The sequence below is a fragment of the Magnolia sinica genome, chromosome 17, assembly GCF_029962835.1.
Source record: "Magnolia sinica isolate HGM2019 chromosome 17, MsV1, whole genome shotgun sequence".
In the NCBI taxonomy this organism is placed as follows: domain Eukaryota; kingdom Viridiplantae; phylum Streptophyta; class Magnoliopsida; order Magnoliales; family Magnoliaceae; genus Magnolia; species Magnolia sinica.
Genome location: NC_080589.1, coordinates 5,786,377 through 5,799,407, shown reverse-complemented (window position 1 = coordinate 5,799,407; position 13,031 = coordinate 5,786,377). Strand labels below are relative to the sequence as shown.

The 13,031-nt window shown below is 40.3% G+C and overlaps 1 protein-coding gene across 1 annotated transcript; it reads left to right on the top strand.

Moving 5' to 3' along the window:
• The first annotated feature begins 6,791 nt into the window (after positions 1-6,791).
• LOC131231842 (probable WRKY transcription factor 14) lies at positions 6,792-11,041 on the top strand. The gene is made up of 4 exons (XM_058228147.1): positions 6,792-7,257; positions 7,375-7,512; positions 8,662-10,576; positions 10,718-11,041. The coding sequence occupies exons 1-3, from the start codon at positions 7,178-7,180 to the stop codon at positions 9,161-9,163; spliced, it is 720 nt and encodes a 239-aa protein (XP_058084130.1). The 5' UTR covers positions 6,792-7,177; the 3' UTR covers positions 9,164-10,576; positions 10,718-11,041.
• The last annotated feature ends 1,990 nt before the right edge of the window (positions 11,042-13,031 follow it).

Sequence of the window (13,031 nt, the reverse complement as noted above, 5' to 3'; positions counted from 1 at the left end):
GCCACCGAAATTCCAAACTGTCCCCAATCACATGTGACCACACATGTGATCATAGGGGTCTTATAGAGCATAAGATCATGGACCCTAAGTTTGCTAATAACATTAGCAAACTACCCTGCATATGAGAATACCATGCATAAAAGGTCCATGTGCATGGTACGGTTGGTGTTCTAGTCATAATTGGAGTCTTTTGGTTATTTTAATTTCCATTCTAATCCTACATTTCTAGAAGAATTGTACATTTCCAGAAGAATATGCCTTATCCATAAGTTTTAGATATCACTAGGAGTCCAGAGATAATTGTCATTTCTAATTTGATGCAGTTGGAAGTCCATTCGGTTTCTTGTATGCAAAAATGTCTATATCTATATAAAGGATAAAGGGTCTTATGTAAGGACTGAGGGTCTTATGTAAGGACTGATTTTTCATATCTTTCTGGGAAAATAAAAGAAATTATAAGTTTCCTTTTTTGTAGAAGAGAGGGGTGTGTGAATACCAGTCGCGACTTGTAGGTTGCTGGGAATCCTCCCACAACCATTTACCGTTACATTCTCTACTTCTTTCTTGGAGTCTTTCTGGTGGTCTTTATGCTGCAGATCTGGTAAACACTTTAAACTTCGCTGCAGTTAGTTTTCTTCTTGATTCTACTTGCATTAACAATTTGCCAGAACACATTTCACCATGTCATATCATATCGAGGAGACCCAAGTGTCGGCACGGGGAAAAAACAAAAATTAGAAAGTATGTAGTTAACACTGTATGTAACTTAATCCAAACTTTCAAAATTATGGACCCAACCGAAGATGGGCCACAACCCAAAATTCACACTGAATGGATATTCCCAACTGTCCGATGGTGATTATTAAATGGACAGTTAAATGGGAAAAAAATAGTTGATCAGCAGCTACTCCCATAAACAGAGTAAAAACAGAAAATATCAGATTCTCACCCTGCACAAAAAGAAAAGAAAATATCAGATTCTTGCCCTACACAAAAAGATGAGACCTAGATATGTGGAGCCACAAGAAACTATGTAAAGAACAAAACAGTGAAATTCAAGTAAGCTAACATGTTCAAGGTTTGCAAGATCTGAAAATCTGCCTCACGAAAGTGGGAAAAAAAAAAGAAGAAGAGAGAAGCTAAAATATAGTGAGAATCAGCAAACAAAATGCAGAGGAGCTAAAAGACCCTGGTTACAAGTTCCAAAACCCAATTTCAGGTTCAAGATGATGACACTGAACCATGCACCAAAAAAATCTACATCTAAGAGATGATTGTCTATAAAGATGAATTGGATCCAGGGACTCTCACTTCTTGCCAAGGAACTGCCCCATACGAGCTTCCCATTGGCCGCATTTGTGCAGTTAAATAATGATGGAAATCTGGACAAAAAAAATATTCACTAGTATTAAAGAAAGCATCAAATGACCTTGCTTTTGTCAGATAAATAATGTTGGCCAGTCTCTAAAGTTGTTGCCATCGGATATACTCCAACGGTCACGACCATTATAACAGTCATCCCGTCGTAAATTGCCAGAAAACCATGAAAAATCAATTTCATCTGTAGGCACCTCATCCATAACTTCAGCTGACAAACAATACTATGATTAGAAGATCATTGGATTGTAGATCGCTACTTAAGTATCATGTACAGGAGTATGAGAGGGTCTTCCGTGAGAAATTTCCTGCATGTTCAATTGCGGCAAAAAGGCGCATTAATTCCACAACAACGATCATGGATGTTCATGGCCTGGTATGTGGCATGTTTGTTCCTTTGTTACAGTTGGCTTTTTGCATTTTGAATACACTTTGTATCTTTTACATTAGAGGGATTCTCGTCTCTTTGGAGATTCGGGTCCATTTGCGTCAATATGGATGACACATTTACCTCACATGGGTTCATTTGTGAGACACAGGGGACAAAAAATTTAACAAAGTATGCTTGGGACCTCCTTGCTGGCATGCAAAAAATTGATTCGAATTACTATCCTGAGGTACCTAATTCTTTTTGTCACTGGGAATGTTCATGCTCCAAAAGTTTTTTGGTGAATTATTTAACCTATTAATTTATTTTATGCAGACATTACATCAGATGTTCATTGTTAATGCCGGTACTGCTTTCAAGATGGCTTGGATGAGTGTAAAGAAATTTCTTGATCCAAATACTATGGAAAAGATACAAGTAAGAGACCTTCCTTTGGGGACTGTGCTGATTTTATAGCTTTCTGCCGCTTTGGGCGAATATGTTTGGGTGCTAAATTTGCAGGTGTTAGGATCCAAATTCCAGAGTAAATTACTTGAAGTCATTGACTCGAGGTATGTTGATTTTTTCCTTGTGCTTTTACTGTTGAGTTTTCCAAAATGTAGGATGTTTTCTCATTTTTCAGATTGTATCTTCTTTTAGTCAACTTCCAGACTTCTTTGGTGGCTCATGCACCTGTTCTGTTGAAGGAGCATGCCTTAGGTCTAATAAAGGACCTTGGAAAGATCCTGAAATTATGAAGGTAAGTTCTAATAAAGGACCTTGGAAAGATCCTGAAATTATGAAGGTAAGTTGCATTATGCTGTTGAGTGACTGGATGCATACTTCTATCACTTATTGGGCATGATTAACTAAGGAAAAAGTACTGATGCATACTGTTTCCTCATAGCTTGTACACAATGCGGAAGCAACATTTGTAAGGGAAGTCACACTAATATCAGAAGGAGAACAGAGAACCAACTCCTATACTAAGCTAAAACCATTGAAGGCAAGACTCTATCGAGCTATTATAGGTTGTTGGTTTGGTATAAACGAGATGGTGTTGCACTGAAACAAGTTGCAGGACAAAGCGTAGGAAGAGAAAATTCAGCAAATGTCTTCCCACATGGATTAAGTTGTGAATTGGCAACAGTTTTGATACCAGGGAAGTATGAGCAGAGATAATTTCTAACAGGAGATCAGAGTCGCATGTACTGCTAGTAAATAAGAAGCAATTGAAGGTTCCTAAGAATCTGTGTTTTATTGCAGGTTCGTGTATTTCAAATCACCAAAAGAAACAGAAAATCCAATGAAATCTCAAAATGTATTTCAAATACATGATATTACATAAATCAAAGATAAATCTCTAAAATCTAAATACAAAAACCTAAATTACAACTTAAATCAGCAAGAATTGAAACAAAATCCAACGAAATCTCTAAGAATAAACAGACATAAGTTGGATTAAGATCAAAACAGATCAAGCACCAGAAATCAAGAAAAAATTACAAAAATCAAACCCTAAGTGGAAAATCAAAGCTCCAAACAATGAGATCCGAAAGGAAAACAGATCTATCGGCAAGAATCGGATCAAAATCCAACGAAATCTCTTAGAATCGAGAGACATGGATTCATATTAAAATAGATTAAGCACTAAAAATTGAGAAAAAAAAATCCATAAGTGGAAAAAAGCTCAGTCTTTTGAGGATCTGATGATCGGGGGAGGGGGAGAGAGAGAGAGAGAGAGAGAGAGAGAGAGAGAGAGAGAGACGGTAGATCTGATGAAGACGAGAGAAATATTGGAGAAGACAGAGAGAAGAGCTAGGGTTCGTTTCGGTGAGGAGTTGCAATCGGTGTATATGCCCCTTGTTTATCTAGCCTGCACGGAAATCGGCAATGGAGGAGCAGATTTCGCAGCAGAGAACAAGGTTTTGCTCTCAGATCGAACACCAAACCCTAATCGCTGATATTGCAATGCAAAAACGACAGGATTTTCCACTTCTTGAGCAAGATTTCAGTGAAATCAGCAAAAAAAAACTCCTCAGATCGAACCAAAAAACACGAAAATGAGAGATTTCTACCCCGATTTCTGATTTTCGAGAGAAATCAGTAGAAAAAAAAAAAGAGATCAAGTACCTGAAATCGGCGAAGAGATTCAGAAGATGAAAAATTAGGGCTTTAGCTGCGGATTGATTGGAAAACGTAGCGACTGCAATGAAATGCGTCGGCTTCGTTCTTTAAAGACTGTTAAGCCGACACGCGTGTACAACTCATCTAGTGCATAAGCCACCACGTATGACAGCATGGCATATAGATGAAATAAATCCATTCCATTCATCATGTAGATCTCACTATATATATGCTTTTATAAGGATATAAAGGTGGTCAACTCATTTTTTGGGCCACTAAATCAGAAGTAAATGGACGTGTTATAAAACTTCAGTTGATTTTTTTCACAATGGTATTTTTTTCAATTAATTGTGGCCCACCTGTCTAGTGGACCGATCTAGTTCCAGGGATAGTGAATCTATATAATGATGCCCTTCCAATGAATGGCTTGGATTTTGCAATCGTGTGTCATGCTGGTGTATTTGCTGCCATGTGCGTTAGCTGAGCTTTACACGTGCGTGGGCTTAGCAAAAATAAATATAAATAAAATCAAAGAGGGGTTGAGAAGCTGGACCGTTGCACTTCAGAGTGAGGTCCTTCATATCAACAGTTTGGATCACGGGGAAGTCAGCCACTCTTGTAAGAAAAAGAGTAAAAGCTGTGAAATAGTAATACTTTCTTTTTCATACGAAGTAAACTTTTGGCCTCGGTTCGTAACTGAGGCTGAAAACGTAGAGTTTTGGCCTTGGTTTGTAACTGTGGCTAAAAGAAGGGTTTCGGCCTCAGTGTCTCTACAACTTAAGCTAAAAAAATTGACTTTTGGCTACCGTACCTATACAATTTAGGCTTTAAAAAAAGGCTAAAAAGTAGGTCTTTCACCATGGTTCCTATGCAATTGAGGTTAAAATCTAGACCTTTCGCCTCGGTTCCTATACAATTGAGGTTAAAATGTAGATCTTTTGTCTCGGTTTCCATGTAAAGGAAGCTAAAAAGTAGACCTTTCGCCTCAGTTTTTATGTAACTGAGGCTAAAAAGTAGACCTTTCGCCTCAGTTTCTATGTAACTGAGGCTAAAAAGTAAACTTTTTGCCTCGGTTTCTATGCAACTGAGGCAAAAATGTAGATTTTTCGCCTCGGTTCCTATGTAAATGAAGCTAAAAATTAGACCTTTTGCCTCGGTTCCTATGCAACTGAGGCTAAAAAGTAGACTTTTCGCCTCGGTTCCTATGCAACTGAGGCTAAAAATTAGACCTTTCGCCTCAGTTCCTATGCAACTGAGGCTAAAAAGTAGACCTTTCACCTCGATTCCTATACAACTGAGGGTAAAATGTAAATTTTTCGCCTCGGTTCTTATGCAACTGAGGCTGAAAATTAGACCTTTCGCCTCGGTTCCTATGCAACTGAGGCTAAAATGTAGACTTTTTGCCTCGGTTCTTATGCAACTGAGGTTAAAAAGTAGACTTTTAGCCTCAATTACCTAGCAACTGAGGCGAAAAATGAACTTTTAGCCTCAGTTCCTTAACAACCGAGGCTAAAAAACACATTTAGCCTCCATTTTTTCAACTGAGGCTAAAGAATTGAGGCTAAAAGCCTACTTTCTTGTAGTGGCAGTAGCTGAGCATTCGGATTTTATATATATATATAATGTTTTCTCAAGGTCTTCTACAGCCATTTTGATTTGGTTGTAGTTAAAGGATACCTGCAATGAAAGCTAAGTAACGACAAATAACAACCGGTAACACTAGTGGCGAGCTAGTAGATGAGTGCCAACATGTAGCATGAGTGGCAAGCATGCGCAATTCCATTACTCCACGAGCACATAAGTGCAAAATGGTTCACGTGAGCAAGCACAATAGGCCGTGCTTGTAAATCCAGCAAAGCAACGACAACTAGATATCAGATCAAAGAGTAGATACCGACAATAGCTAGACAAGTACAAATTCAGATATCAAATCCAATTAGAAATGGATGATGAAGAAAAAACAGATAATCAAAACTCACACTGCTAGATTAAAACTCGAGAAACATTCACTAGAAAAATGAGAAACAGGCCTGGCAAGTTAAGGTTCCACAGAGTTAAGTTCCAATAAAGAAGATGGCAGAAAGCTGGGAAATCAGAAACAGGTCCTATCCGGAGATCAGGTCCAGTCAGAAGGCCTGAGCAAGGTAGATAACAAAACCAGCACTCAGGAACAGAGATGATAGAGCTGAATGTGTGGACAAAACAAGAATTAATGAGATGGAGATGGACGGTGAGAAGTGCAAGGACAGGCGGCAGTGGAAGATGGGTTTGAGCAACACCCTAATAAAAGGGGTTAATTAGGTCTTTTGGATAAAAATCAACCACACCCACCACTCAGGTGGGCCACACCACAGGAAACAATTGGGATATTGATCCCAGCCATTGGTTTTGTGTGGGCTATCATGGTGCGTATCTTTCATCAAACCCATTAATCAACTGTAACTCACCATTAGAAAGAGAATAATAACAAAATGATCCTGATAAACACGCATGAACTTAAAAATTTTAGGAGCAATTAAAATTTTTAACTTTGGTGTGGTCCACCTGAATCTTTTATTGATACAATCTTTCACATTTATGGTAAAGGTAAGGGTTACTACCGGATGGACGGAGTGGATGTTACATATCTGACCTTGTGGGCCCCACAGAACTTGAGTGTTTCACACGGTGCGTGAAACAGGTGTTCCAGACGAATCTGGTCCTTGTCTACATGTGTGGCCCTCCATATTAATAGAACGGCCCGGACTTTTAGCTAACGAGAATTAGCCGTTTGTTCTACACACGTGCGACACGCTGGCACGCGTGGTGCTTGTGTGATGGGCACTTGAAGGTGGGGGTGTATGGAAAGAGCATATGCCCCATTCGGCACATGTAAAACTGTATTGGTTATTGAATGTGGATGATTTGTGGAAATTCATATACGTTTTGGATTGGAAAGGTTAAGCGCGTGAAATGATATGACAGAGAGAGAGAGAGAGCTTTTGGGACAGCAGCTGTTACCTCTACCATTTATTAATGAGTGATGAAAAGAAAGAGAGAGAAAGCTACTTGCACTGTAATCTATTGCTTCTTTTTAATGAATTGAGGCTGATTCCTCTCTCCCTCTCTTCAAAACCCACTTCCTACTTTTGATTCTCTATAGTCAGCTCTATTGAGAAATTGCAATACAAAAAGAACACCCATGGGAGATTCTGCTCATGTAAGTTAGGAGCATTGCAAACTCAAAGAGGAGGAGGAGAAGAAAGAAAGAAAGAAAGAAAGAAATTAAGCAAGAAGGAAGGAAAGAGAAGCCCACCTGTGCTTAGAATGGAGGATTCTCTCTCTACAAAACCCAACTTGAAGTCTACAAAAGAGTCCAAGAAAGAAAACCAGTACTGCAAAAAAAGGTTGTTGAATATCTCTCTCTCTCTCTCTCTCTCTCTCTCTCTCTCTCTCTCTCTCTCCCTGTTTTGAAGAATTGGACTTTTTTATAATATTTTGGTGGGATTTTTAATATGTTGTAGGAAAGTAATTGAAAAGAAGGTGGTGACAGTAAGGATTGAAGCAAACGTTGGGGGACAGAAGGGTGAAGGTCCGCCTTCTGATCTATGGTCCTGGAGGAAATATGGGCAGAAACCCATCAAAGGATCTCCTTATCCAAGGTAGTTGTTTTCTTCTTTGAGTAAGCTTTTCAATGGTTTTCTTCCCTCTTTTTTCTTTTCTTTTTTATATACTTTTTCTTTTCCAATTTTCAGTTTTTTTTTTTTTTTGGGTTAGCTTGTTAGTACACACCCATCTCAGTACACACACTTCATGTTAGCCACCCCCACTAGGGATCGATACCAAGACCTCAAGTGTTGAAACGAGGTATCTCCACTCAGTCTGCCAGTTGAGCTGATTTGTTCTCCAGCCAGGGGGATGCGCCATGGCGGGTGTTTTATTTGAAGAAAAATTTTGATTCTTTTCGTGCTAGTGGATTGGTGTCCATTAAGCATATCCCGAGAGAAGCCAACTAGGCTACGGATTGCCTGGCGCGCTGGGCCAGCGTCAACCAACAATGTATCTCCTTCAAGCACCTCTCGCAAATCCCCTTCCTATCGCGCGGTGAGCTGGTTCTGGACAGATCGGGTTTGGGTGGGGTGCGGATCTCCTAACTTCCATTTTGCGTTTTGTGTAGTTCCTTAGGATAGGTTGGCCGATTTTTTGTGGTGTCGGACCTCCCTGAATGTGCAGTTTTTAGTCCGGAGGGTCAGGATCCTTTTGTTAGCCTGTCCTCCCCTATCTGTATAGCTTTGAGCGTCTCAATGAAATCCTGGGGGTCCCGTTTCCCCTGTTTTGGTTTTTTTTTTTTTTTTTTTTTTTAAAGTCTGCCAGTTGAGCTATGGATCTGGGAGTCAATTTTCAGTTAGATGGTCGTGGAATTTTCTACTATTGGTGTCCTTTTAGTTTCAAATTCTTTAATTATTTCAACCAACTTCTTCATTTTGTCCCTGATTTGAGGTGTTTGGATCTTTAGAATGTCCATCTCTCTCTTTCTGCTGCCATTCGCCTTGTTGGGTAGCTCTCTCTCTCTCTCGTCTTGTTTTGCTGCTATTTCCCTTGTTTTTGTACCACTAAAAGTACTCCAATTTTTGCTCTCTCTCTCTCTCTCTCTCTCTCTCTCTCTCTCTCTCTCTCTCTCGTTTTGTTTTGCTGCTATTTACCTTGTTTTTTGTACCACTAAAAATACTAAAAATACTCCAATTCTCTCTCTCTCTCTCTCTCTCTCTCTCTCTCTCTCATATTCCCTCCACTTTCCTCCATTTCTTCAGGGGCTACTACAGGTGCAGCACCTCAAAGGGCTGTTCAGCTAAAAAACAAGTAGAAAGATGCAGAACAGATGCTTCAATGCTCATAATCACCTACACCTCCACCCACAACCACCCAGATCCTGACATTCACACCCTCACCACTGACCAAACCCCCAAAATCCAACCCATTAAAGATCATCCCACCACCCCAAAACACCCCATCACCAATCAAGACCATCTCACTGACAATCTCTACTTCCAATCCCCCATCAACCCCTCAGATGACACCATCGATCAGAATGGCCCACTAACACTACTACAAGAAAACACCAACCCCATCAACCTCTTTTTTGATACAGAACCCCTTCCCTACCCCCACATTCTAACATTCTCCACACCCAAATCAGAAGAAAATGAAAATGACTTCTTTGATGAGCTTGAAGAGCTTCCCATCTCCTCATCTTTCACAAGCTTGGTCAGGAATAGTTTCTTTGATGAAAGGATCCTTGTTCTTCCCTCTTAGGACTCCTGCATGCACACAGGAACTGTACATGGGTCATGAATGTACCTCAGATTAACCGTACAAGTAGTGGGCCACACCACAGATGGGTCACAACCCAAAACTTAGAATTGACTTATGATCCTCATTGGCTGATTGGTGGATAAAACATATACCACATCCATTGATTAGAGGTATGATCATCTAAGGAATCTGATCTTGGACCTATCTCCCACCTGCGGTGGGCCTCATTCTTTCAGCCGTTTGATTTGAGTACATGCATGCCATGTTTACGATTTGTGCATGTCTATGGAACATCCAATGTAATGAAATGTACATATACTACGAGTAGTTTTTTTTTTTTTTCTAGATTTCTCTAGCCTTTTTTTCTTTTATTGAGATAACATGAAAAATGGGCTGGTGAATATCATGTATCGATTGGTATCCTTCCACAATGGGATATGATGGGGAATGATCACATACCAGCTGTGTGTGACCCACCGTGATGTGTGACTTCCATCCAACTCGTCTAGAAACATTCTGATGGAATGTGGGGCCCACAGTGTTGTCTATATATCATCCAAACGATTCATATGGTGCTCCCCACCAGGATAAAGGGACACACCAAAAATCAAGCGAATCTAAAATTTAGGTGGGCCAAAACAAATAAATATATAGGTTTCGTAAGTGATTTTACATTGCTCCTTGGGGTGTGCCCACCTGAGTTTTTTTATAGTGATGATATGTTGTGATGTACGGTGAAAATGAAGAGATTCAACAGATTTACGGTTTGGATTCCACATACACATTAATGGGGGCCCACAAAATCGATGGTGTGGTAATCACCATACGTTGGAACGCATGCAATCATGCTATCCATATGGATAATATGGTACTCTCTCCAAGCAGAGTTATTTATCAAACGGGTCCGTTCATCTAGTGGGCCCTAGTATGGATGAATCATGTGTAAAAAATCATGCATATTAGTCAATGTTATCCATCGGATTGGATGCCCCCCAAATCTACGGTAGAAAACCGAAGTAGTGATGATCAAATATTCATTATGGCAAATTAAAGACCCGGTCCATGGATGAATGGACCCGATTGATGCATCATCCTGCCACGTGTACTATGGACGACATCACGGTTCTTACGCGCCTGCCCTGTCATCTCACGATGATGGAGTTTGTTCAAGGGTTGCTGTCAATGCATTAAAACCACTTCGATAGCCGTAGGCTATAGGATAAGGCACCTGTTGTACACGTGTTGTTTGGACACTGTGTAAACCGATCATCCACTCAAATCAAATTATACTTAGGATCTTGACCGTCCATTAGATATCCACCAATCAACCATTTAGGATCATACTTTCAGTTTAAATTTGGTCTAATCATCCATGCACGGTAGGCCCCTTTATTTGGACGGTTCCGATTCGAGGTAGATGCCACGTGTGCAATAGAGCAGCCTCAGCTGTATCCTAGCGACAACACACGGCTGCACTGTATTAAATGGTCCTGGATCTACCTGATCTATGCCCCATCGGTGGGCCGGAGGTGTAAGAAAGGATGGACGGACAAGGATGAATGGCCAGGATTTATGAAGTTTGTCCGCGTGTAGGATTCTAATCTTGCTAAAGACAGATGTGGCCTAGATGATGAGAGGACCAGATTGATTTTGGGCCAGAATGGACGGCTTGGGATATCGAAAGTGTTCACGCGAGTAGTATTGGAATCTTGACAGTGCGAGTAGCTTTTGCATTTATATAAAGATATTAAAAATAAAAATAAAAAGAAAAAAAGATGTCACGAGCTTCACGAGGTGAGTGCGTGATGATGGTGTTTGTTTTTTGGGGCGATTCGTTTGTTGGAGATGCTTTTGCAGCTTTCGCAGTTTTTCTTTTTTCTTGATGTGGCCCACCTCTTGATTGATTCCTTTCCAAGATCTCTCTGCCAAAAAAGGAGAGTGTACTTTTGGGCTCTGCCATCGTAACGGAATTCCACACAAAATGCCAAACTAGCCAGTATTCTAGCTAGTACCCTCGGATTGCTACTTGATACTCCGGCTGAGTAATACTCAGGCAATCATATAAGTGTAATTTTGAAGTCATGATACTGAGAAAATCCATAATTTGGATTATTTTGATTTGAATCACTCGTTTGCTAAGTATGCAATTTCTAAGTGCTTGTGTATCATCCATCGCACTCGGCCGGAGTATAAAAGTTTTGTTTTTTGAATAATTTAGTAAGGCCATGGATCAACGGCACTGAGTGGGCAAATCAAAGGGAAGCTGATAGGACTGGCCATTGGGTCAGGCCCACAGCCGGGCACTCCGACCCACATCTTAAATCTGGTCCGTTGGGCCTGTTCTAATTAAGATTTTAATTTTGCTTGGCCCAGGAATCAACCTGGCCCATTGTAGCTGACACATAGGATTGAATAAGCCATTCGCAACGCGTGTGAAGGAATTGGCCGATCATGTGGCTTGTATGACCTTGCACGTCCTGTGAAAGACATTTAACTTATTATGTAGTAGAAATTAGGACCTCTAATACATAATTACTATTAACTAAAATTAAATCAACTCATTTTTTATGAGTCCACCAAACAGGGCCTAAAAACTCAGGCAAATCCACAAAATGAGTTTTTTTTTTTTTTAATTACAATCTTCAATTCCTGGAATTTAATTAGATACCCAAAATTTGCCTGAGTTCATGGATTTTCCAAATTCAAATTATTATTACCTTGACCCCAAACAGGGCCTTGATAACTTGAATGGCCCGATTTTCCCATGAGGATATGTTTGCAGTGGTCCACACATAACGGATGTGGCAAAAAATGTTTGTCACATTAATCTTTATTTCCAAGTATTCATGAGCCCAACACATCAACCCTTGTGATAATCCAAATGGGACCTTAAAATATGAGTTTCATAGAGCCACACCCACCTGTTTCACAGCAAATTGCAGTTGATCGGCTCAATCAGTTTGATTCTAGTTTGGCAAATTTAGGAACTATGGTTTCGATTATAAAACATGGACGTTGAACAATCGACCAAATCAGAACCCACACAACATGGGACCACCCAAACAGAATCAGGACACGAAAAGATTTCCTAAGGACAAGGAATCAGACCAGGAAAAGGAAATGACAATCATGCATTCCTCATTTGAGGACATGGTTAGAAGCCCAACAGCTCTTCGAATTAGCTGTTGTAAAGAGGATTAGGATGCAGGTATGAGGGCATTTTCCACTATTAGTTGAATCATTCATAAGACGAATGGATAGTTAGAAGAAACTTGTGTTGGGTTGACTGGTCTGATTTTTCGGCAGTGCATGCTCAGTGGGACCCACCTGATGAACATCCAGGATCAGATTAGACTAATGCCTCCGGCTGATACATATACTGGGTGCACCTCTCCTACATTCCCCTCATGATAAGATCGCATGCATGCGCAAGATCCTACCTACTCATCAAGTGGGTCCAAGGTGTTCCGTAACGGTAACGGTGGCCGTGACGGCCACCACCATTACCTTTACAACACGGGGCATAACGGCTGTTATGGCCCCGTAACGGATGTTACGGTCTCTCTTTTTTATTTTATTTTTTATTTACTGAAAAAACCCTCCGAAAAACCTGTATATGCTCCATAATGTTGAGTAAAAAGTATGAAAAACCTATATACGTCCTGTAATAGACCATTATGGGGCTATTATGACCTTTATTGGGGATATAATGTGCCGCAAACAGCAATTACGAGTTTTTTTTTTCCATGACGGCTGTTACGGCCGTTACGGCCCCATAACGTGTAACGGTTGCTTCCATTACCTTTACGTAACGGCCTTTATGGCACACCATGGGTGGGTCCCACTAAAACCAAAATGTGAGTGACAA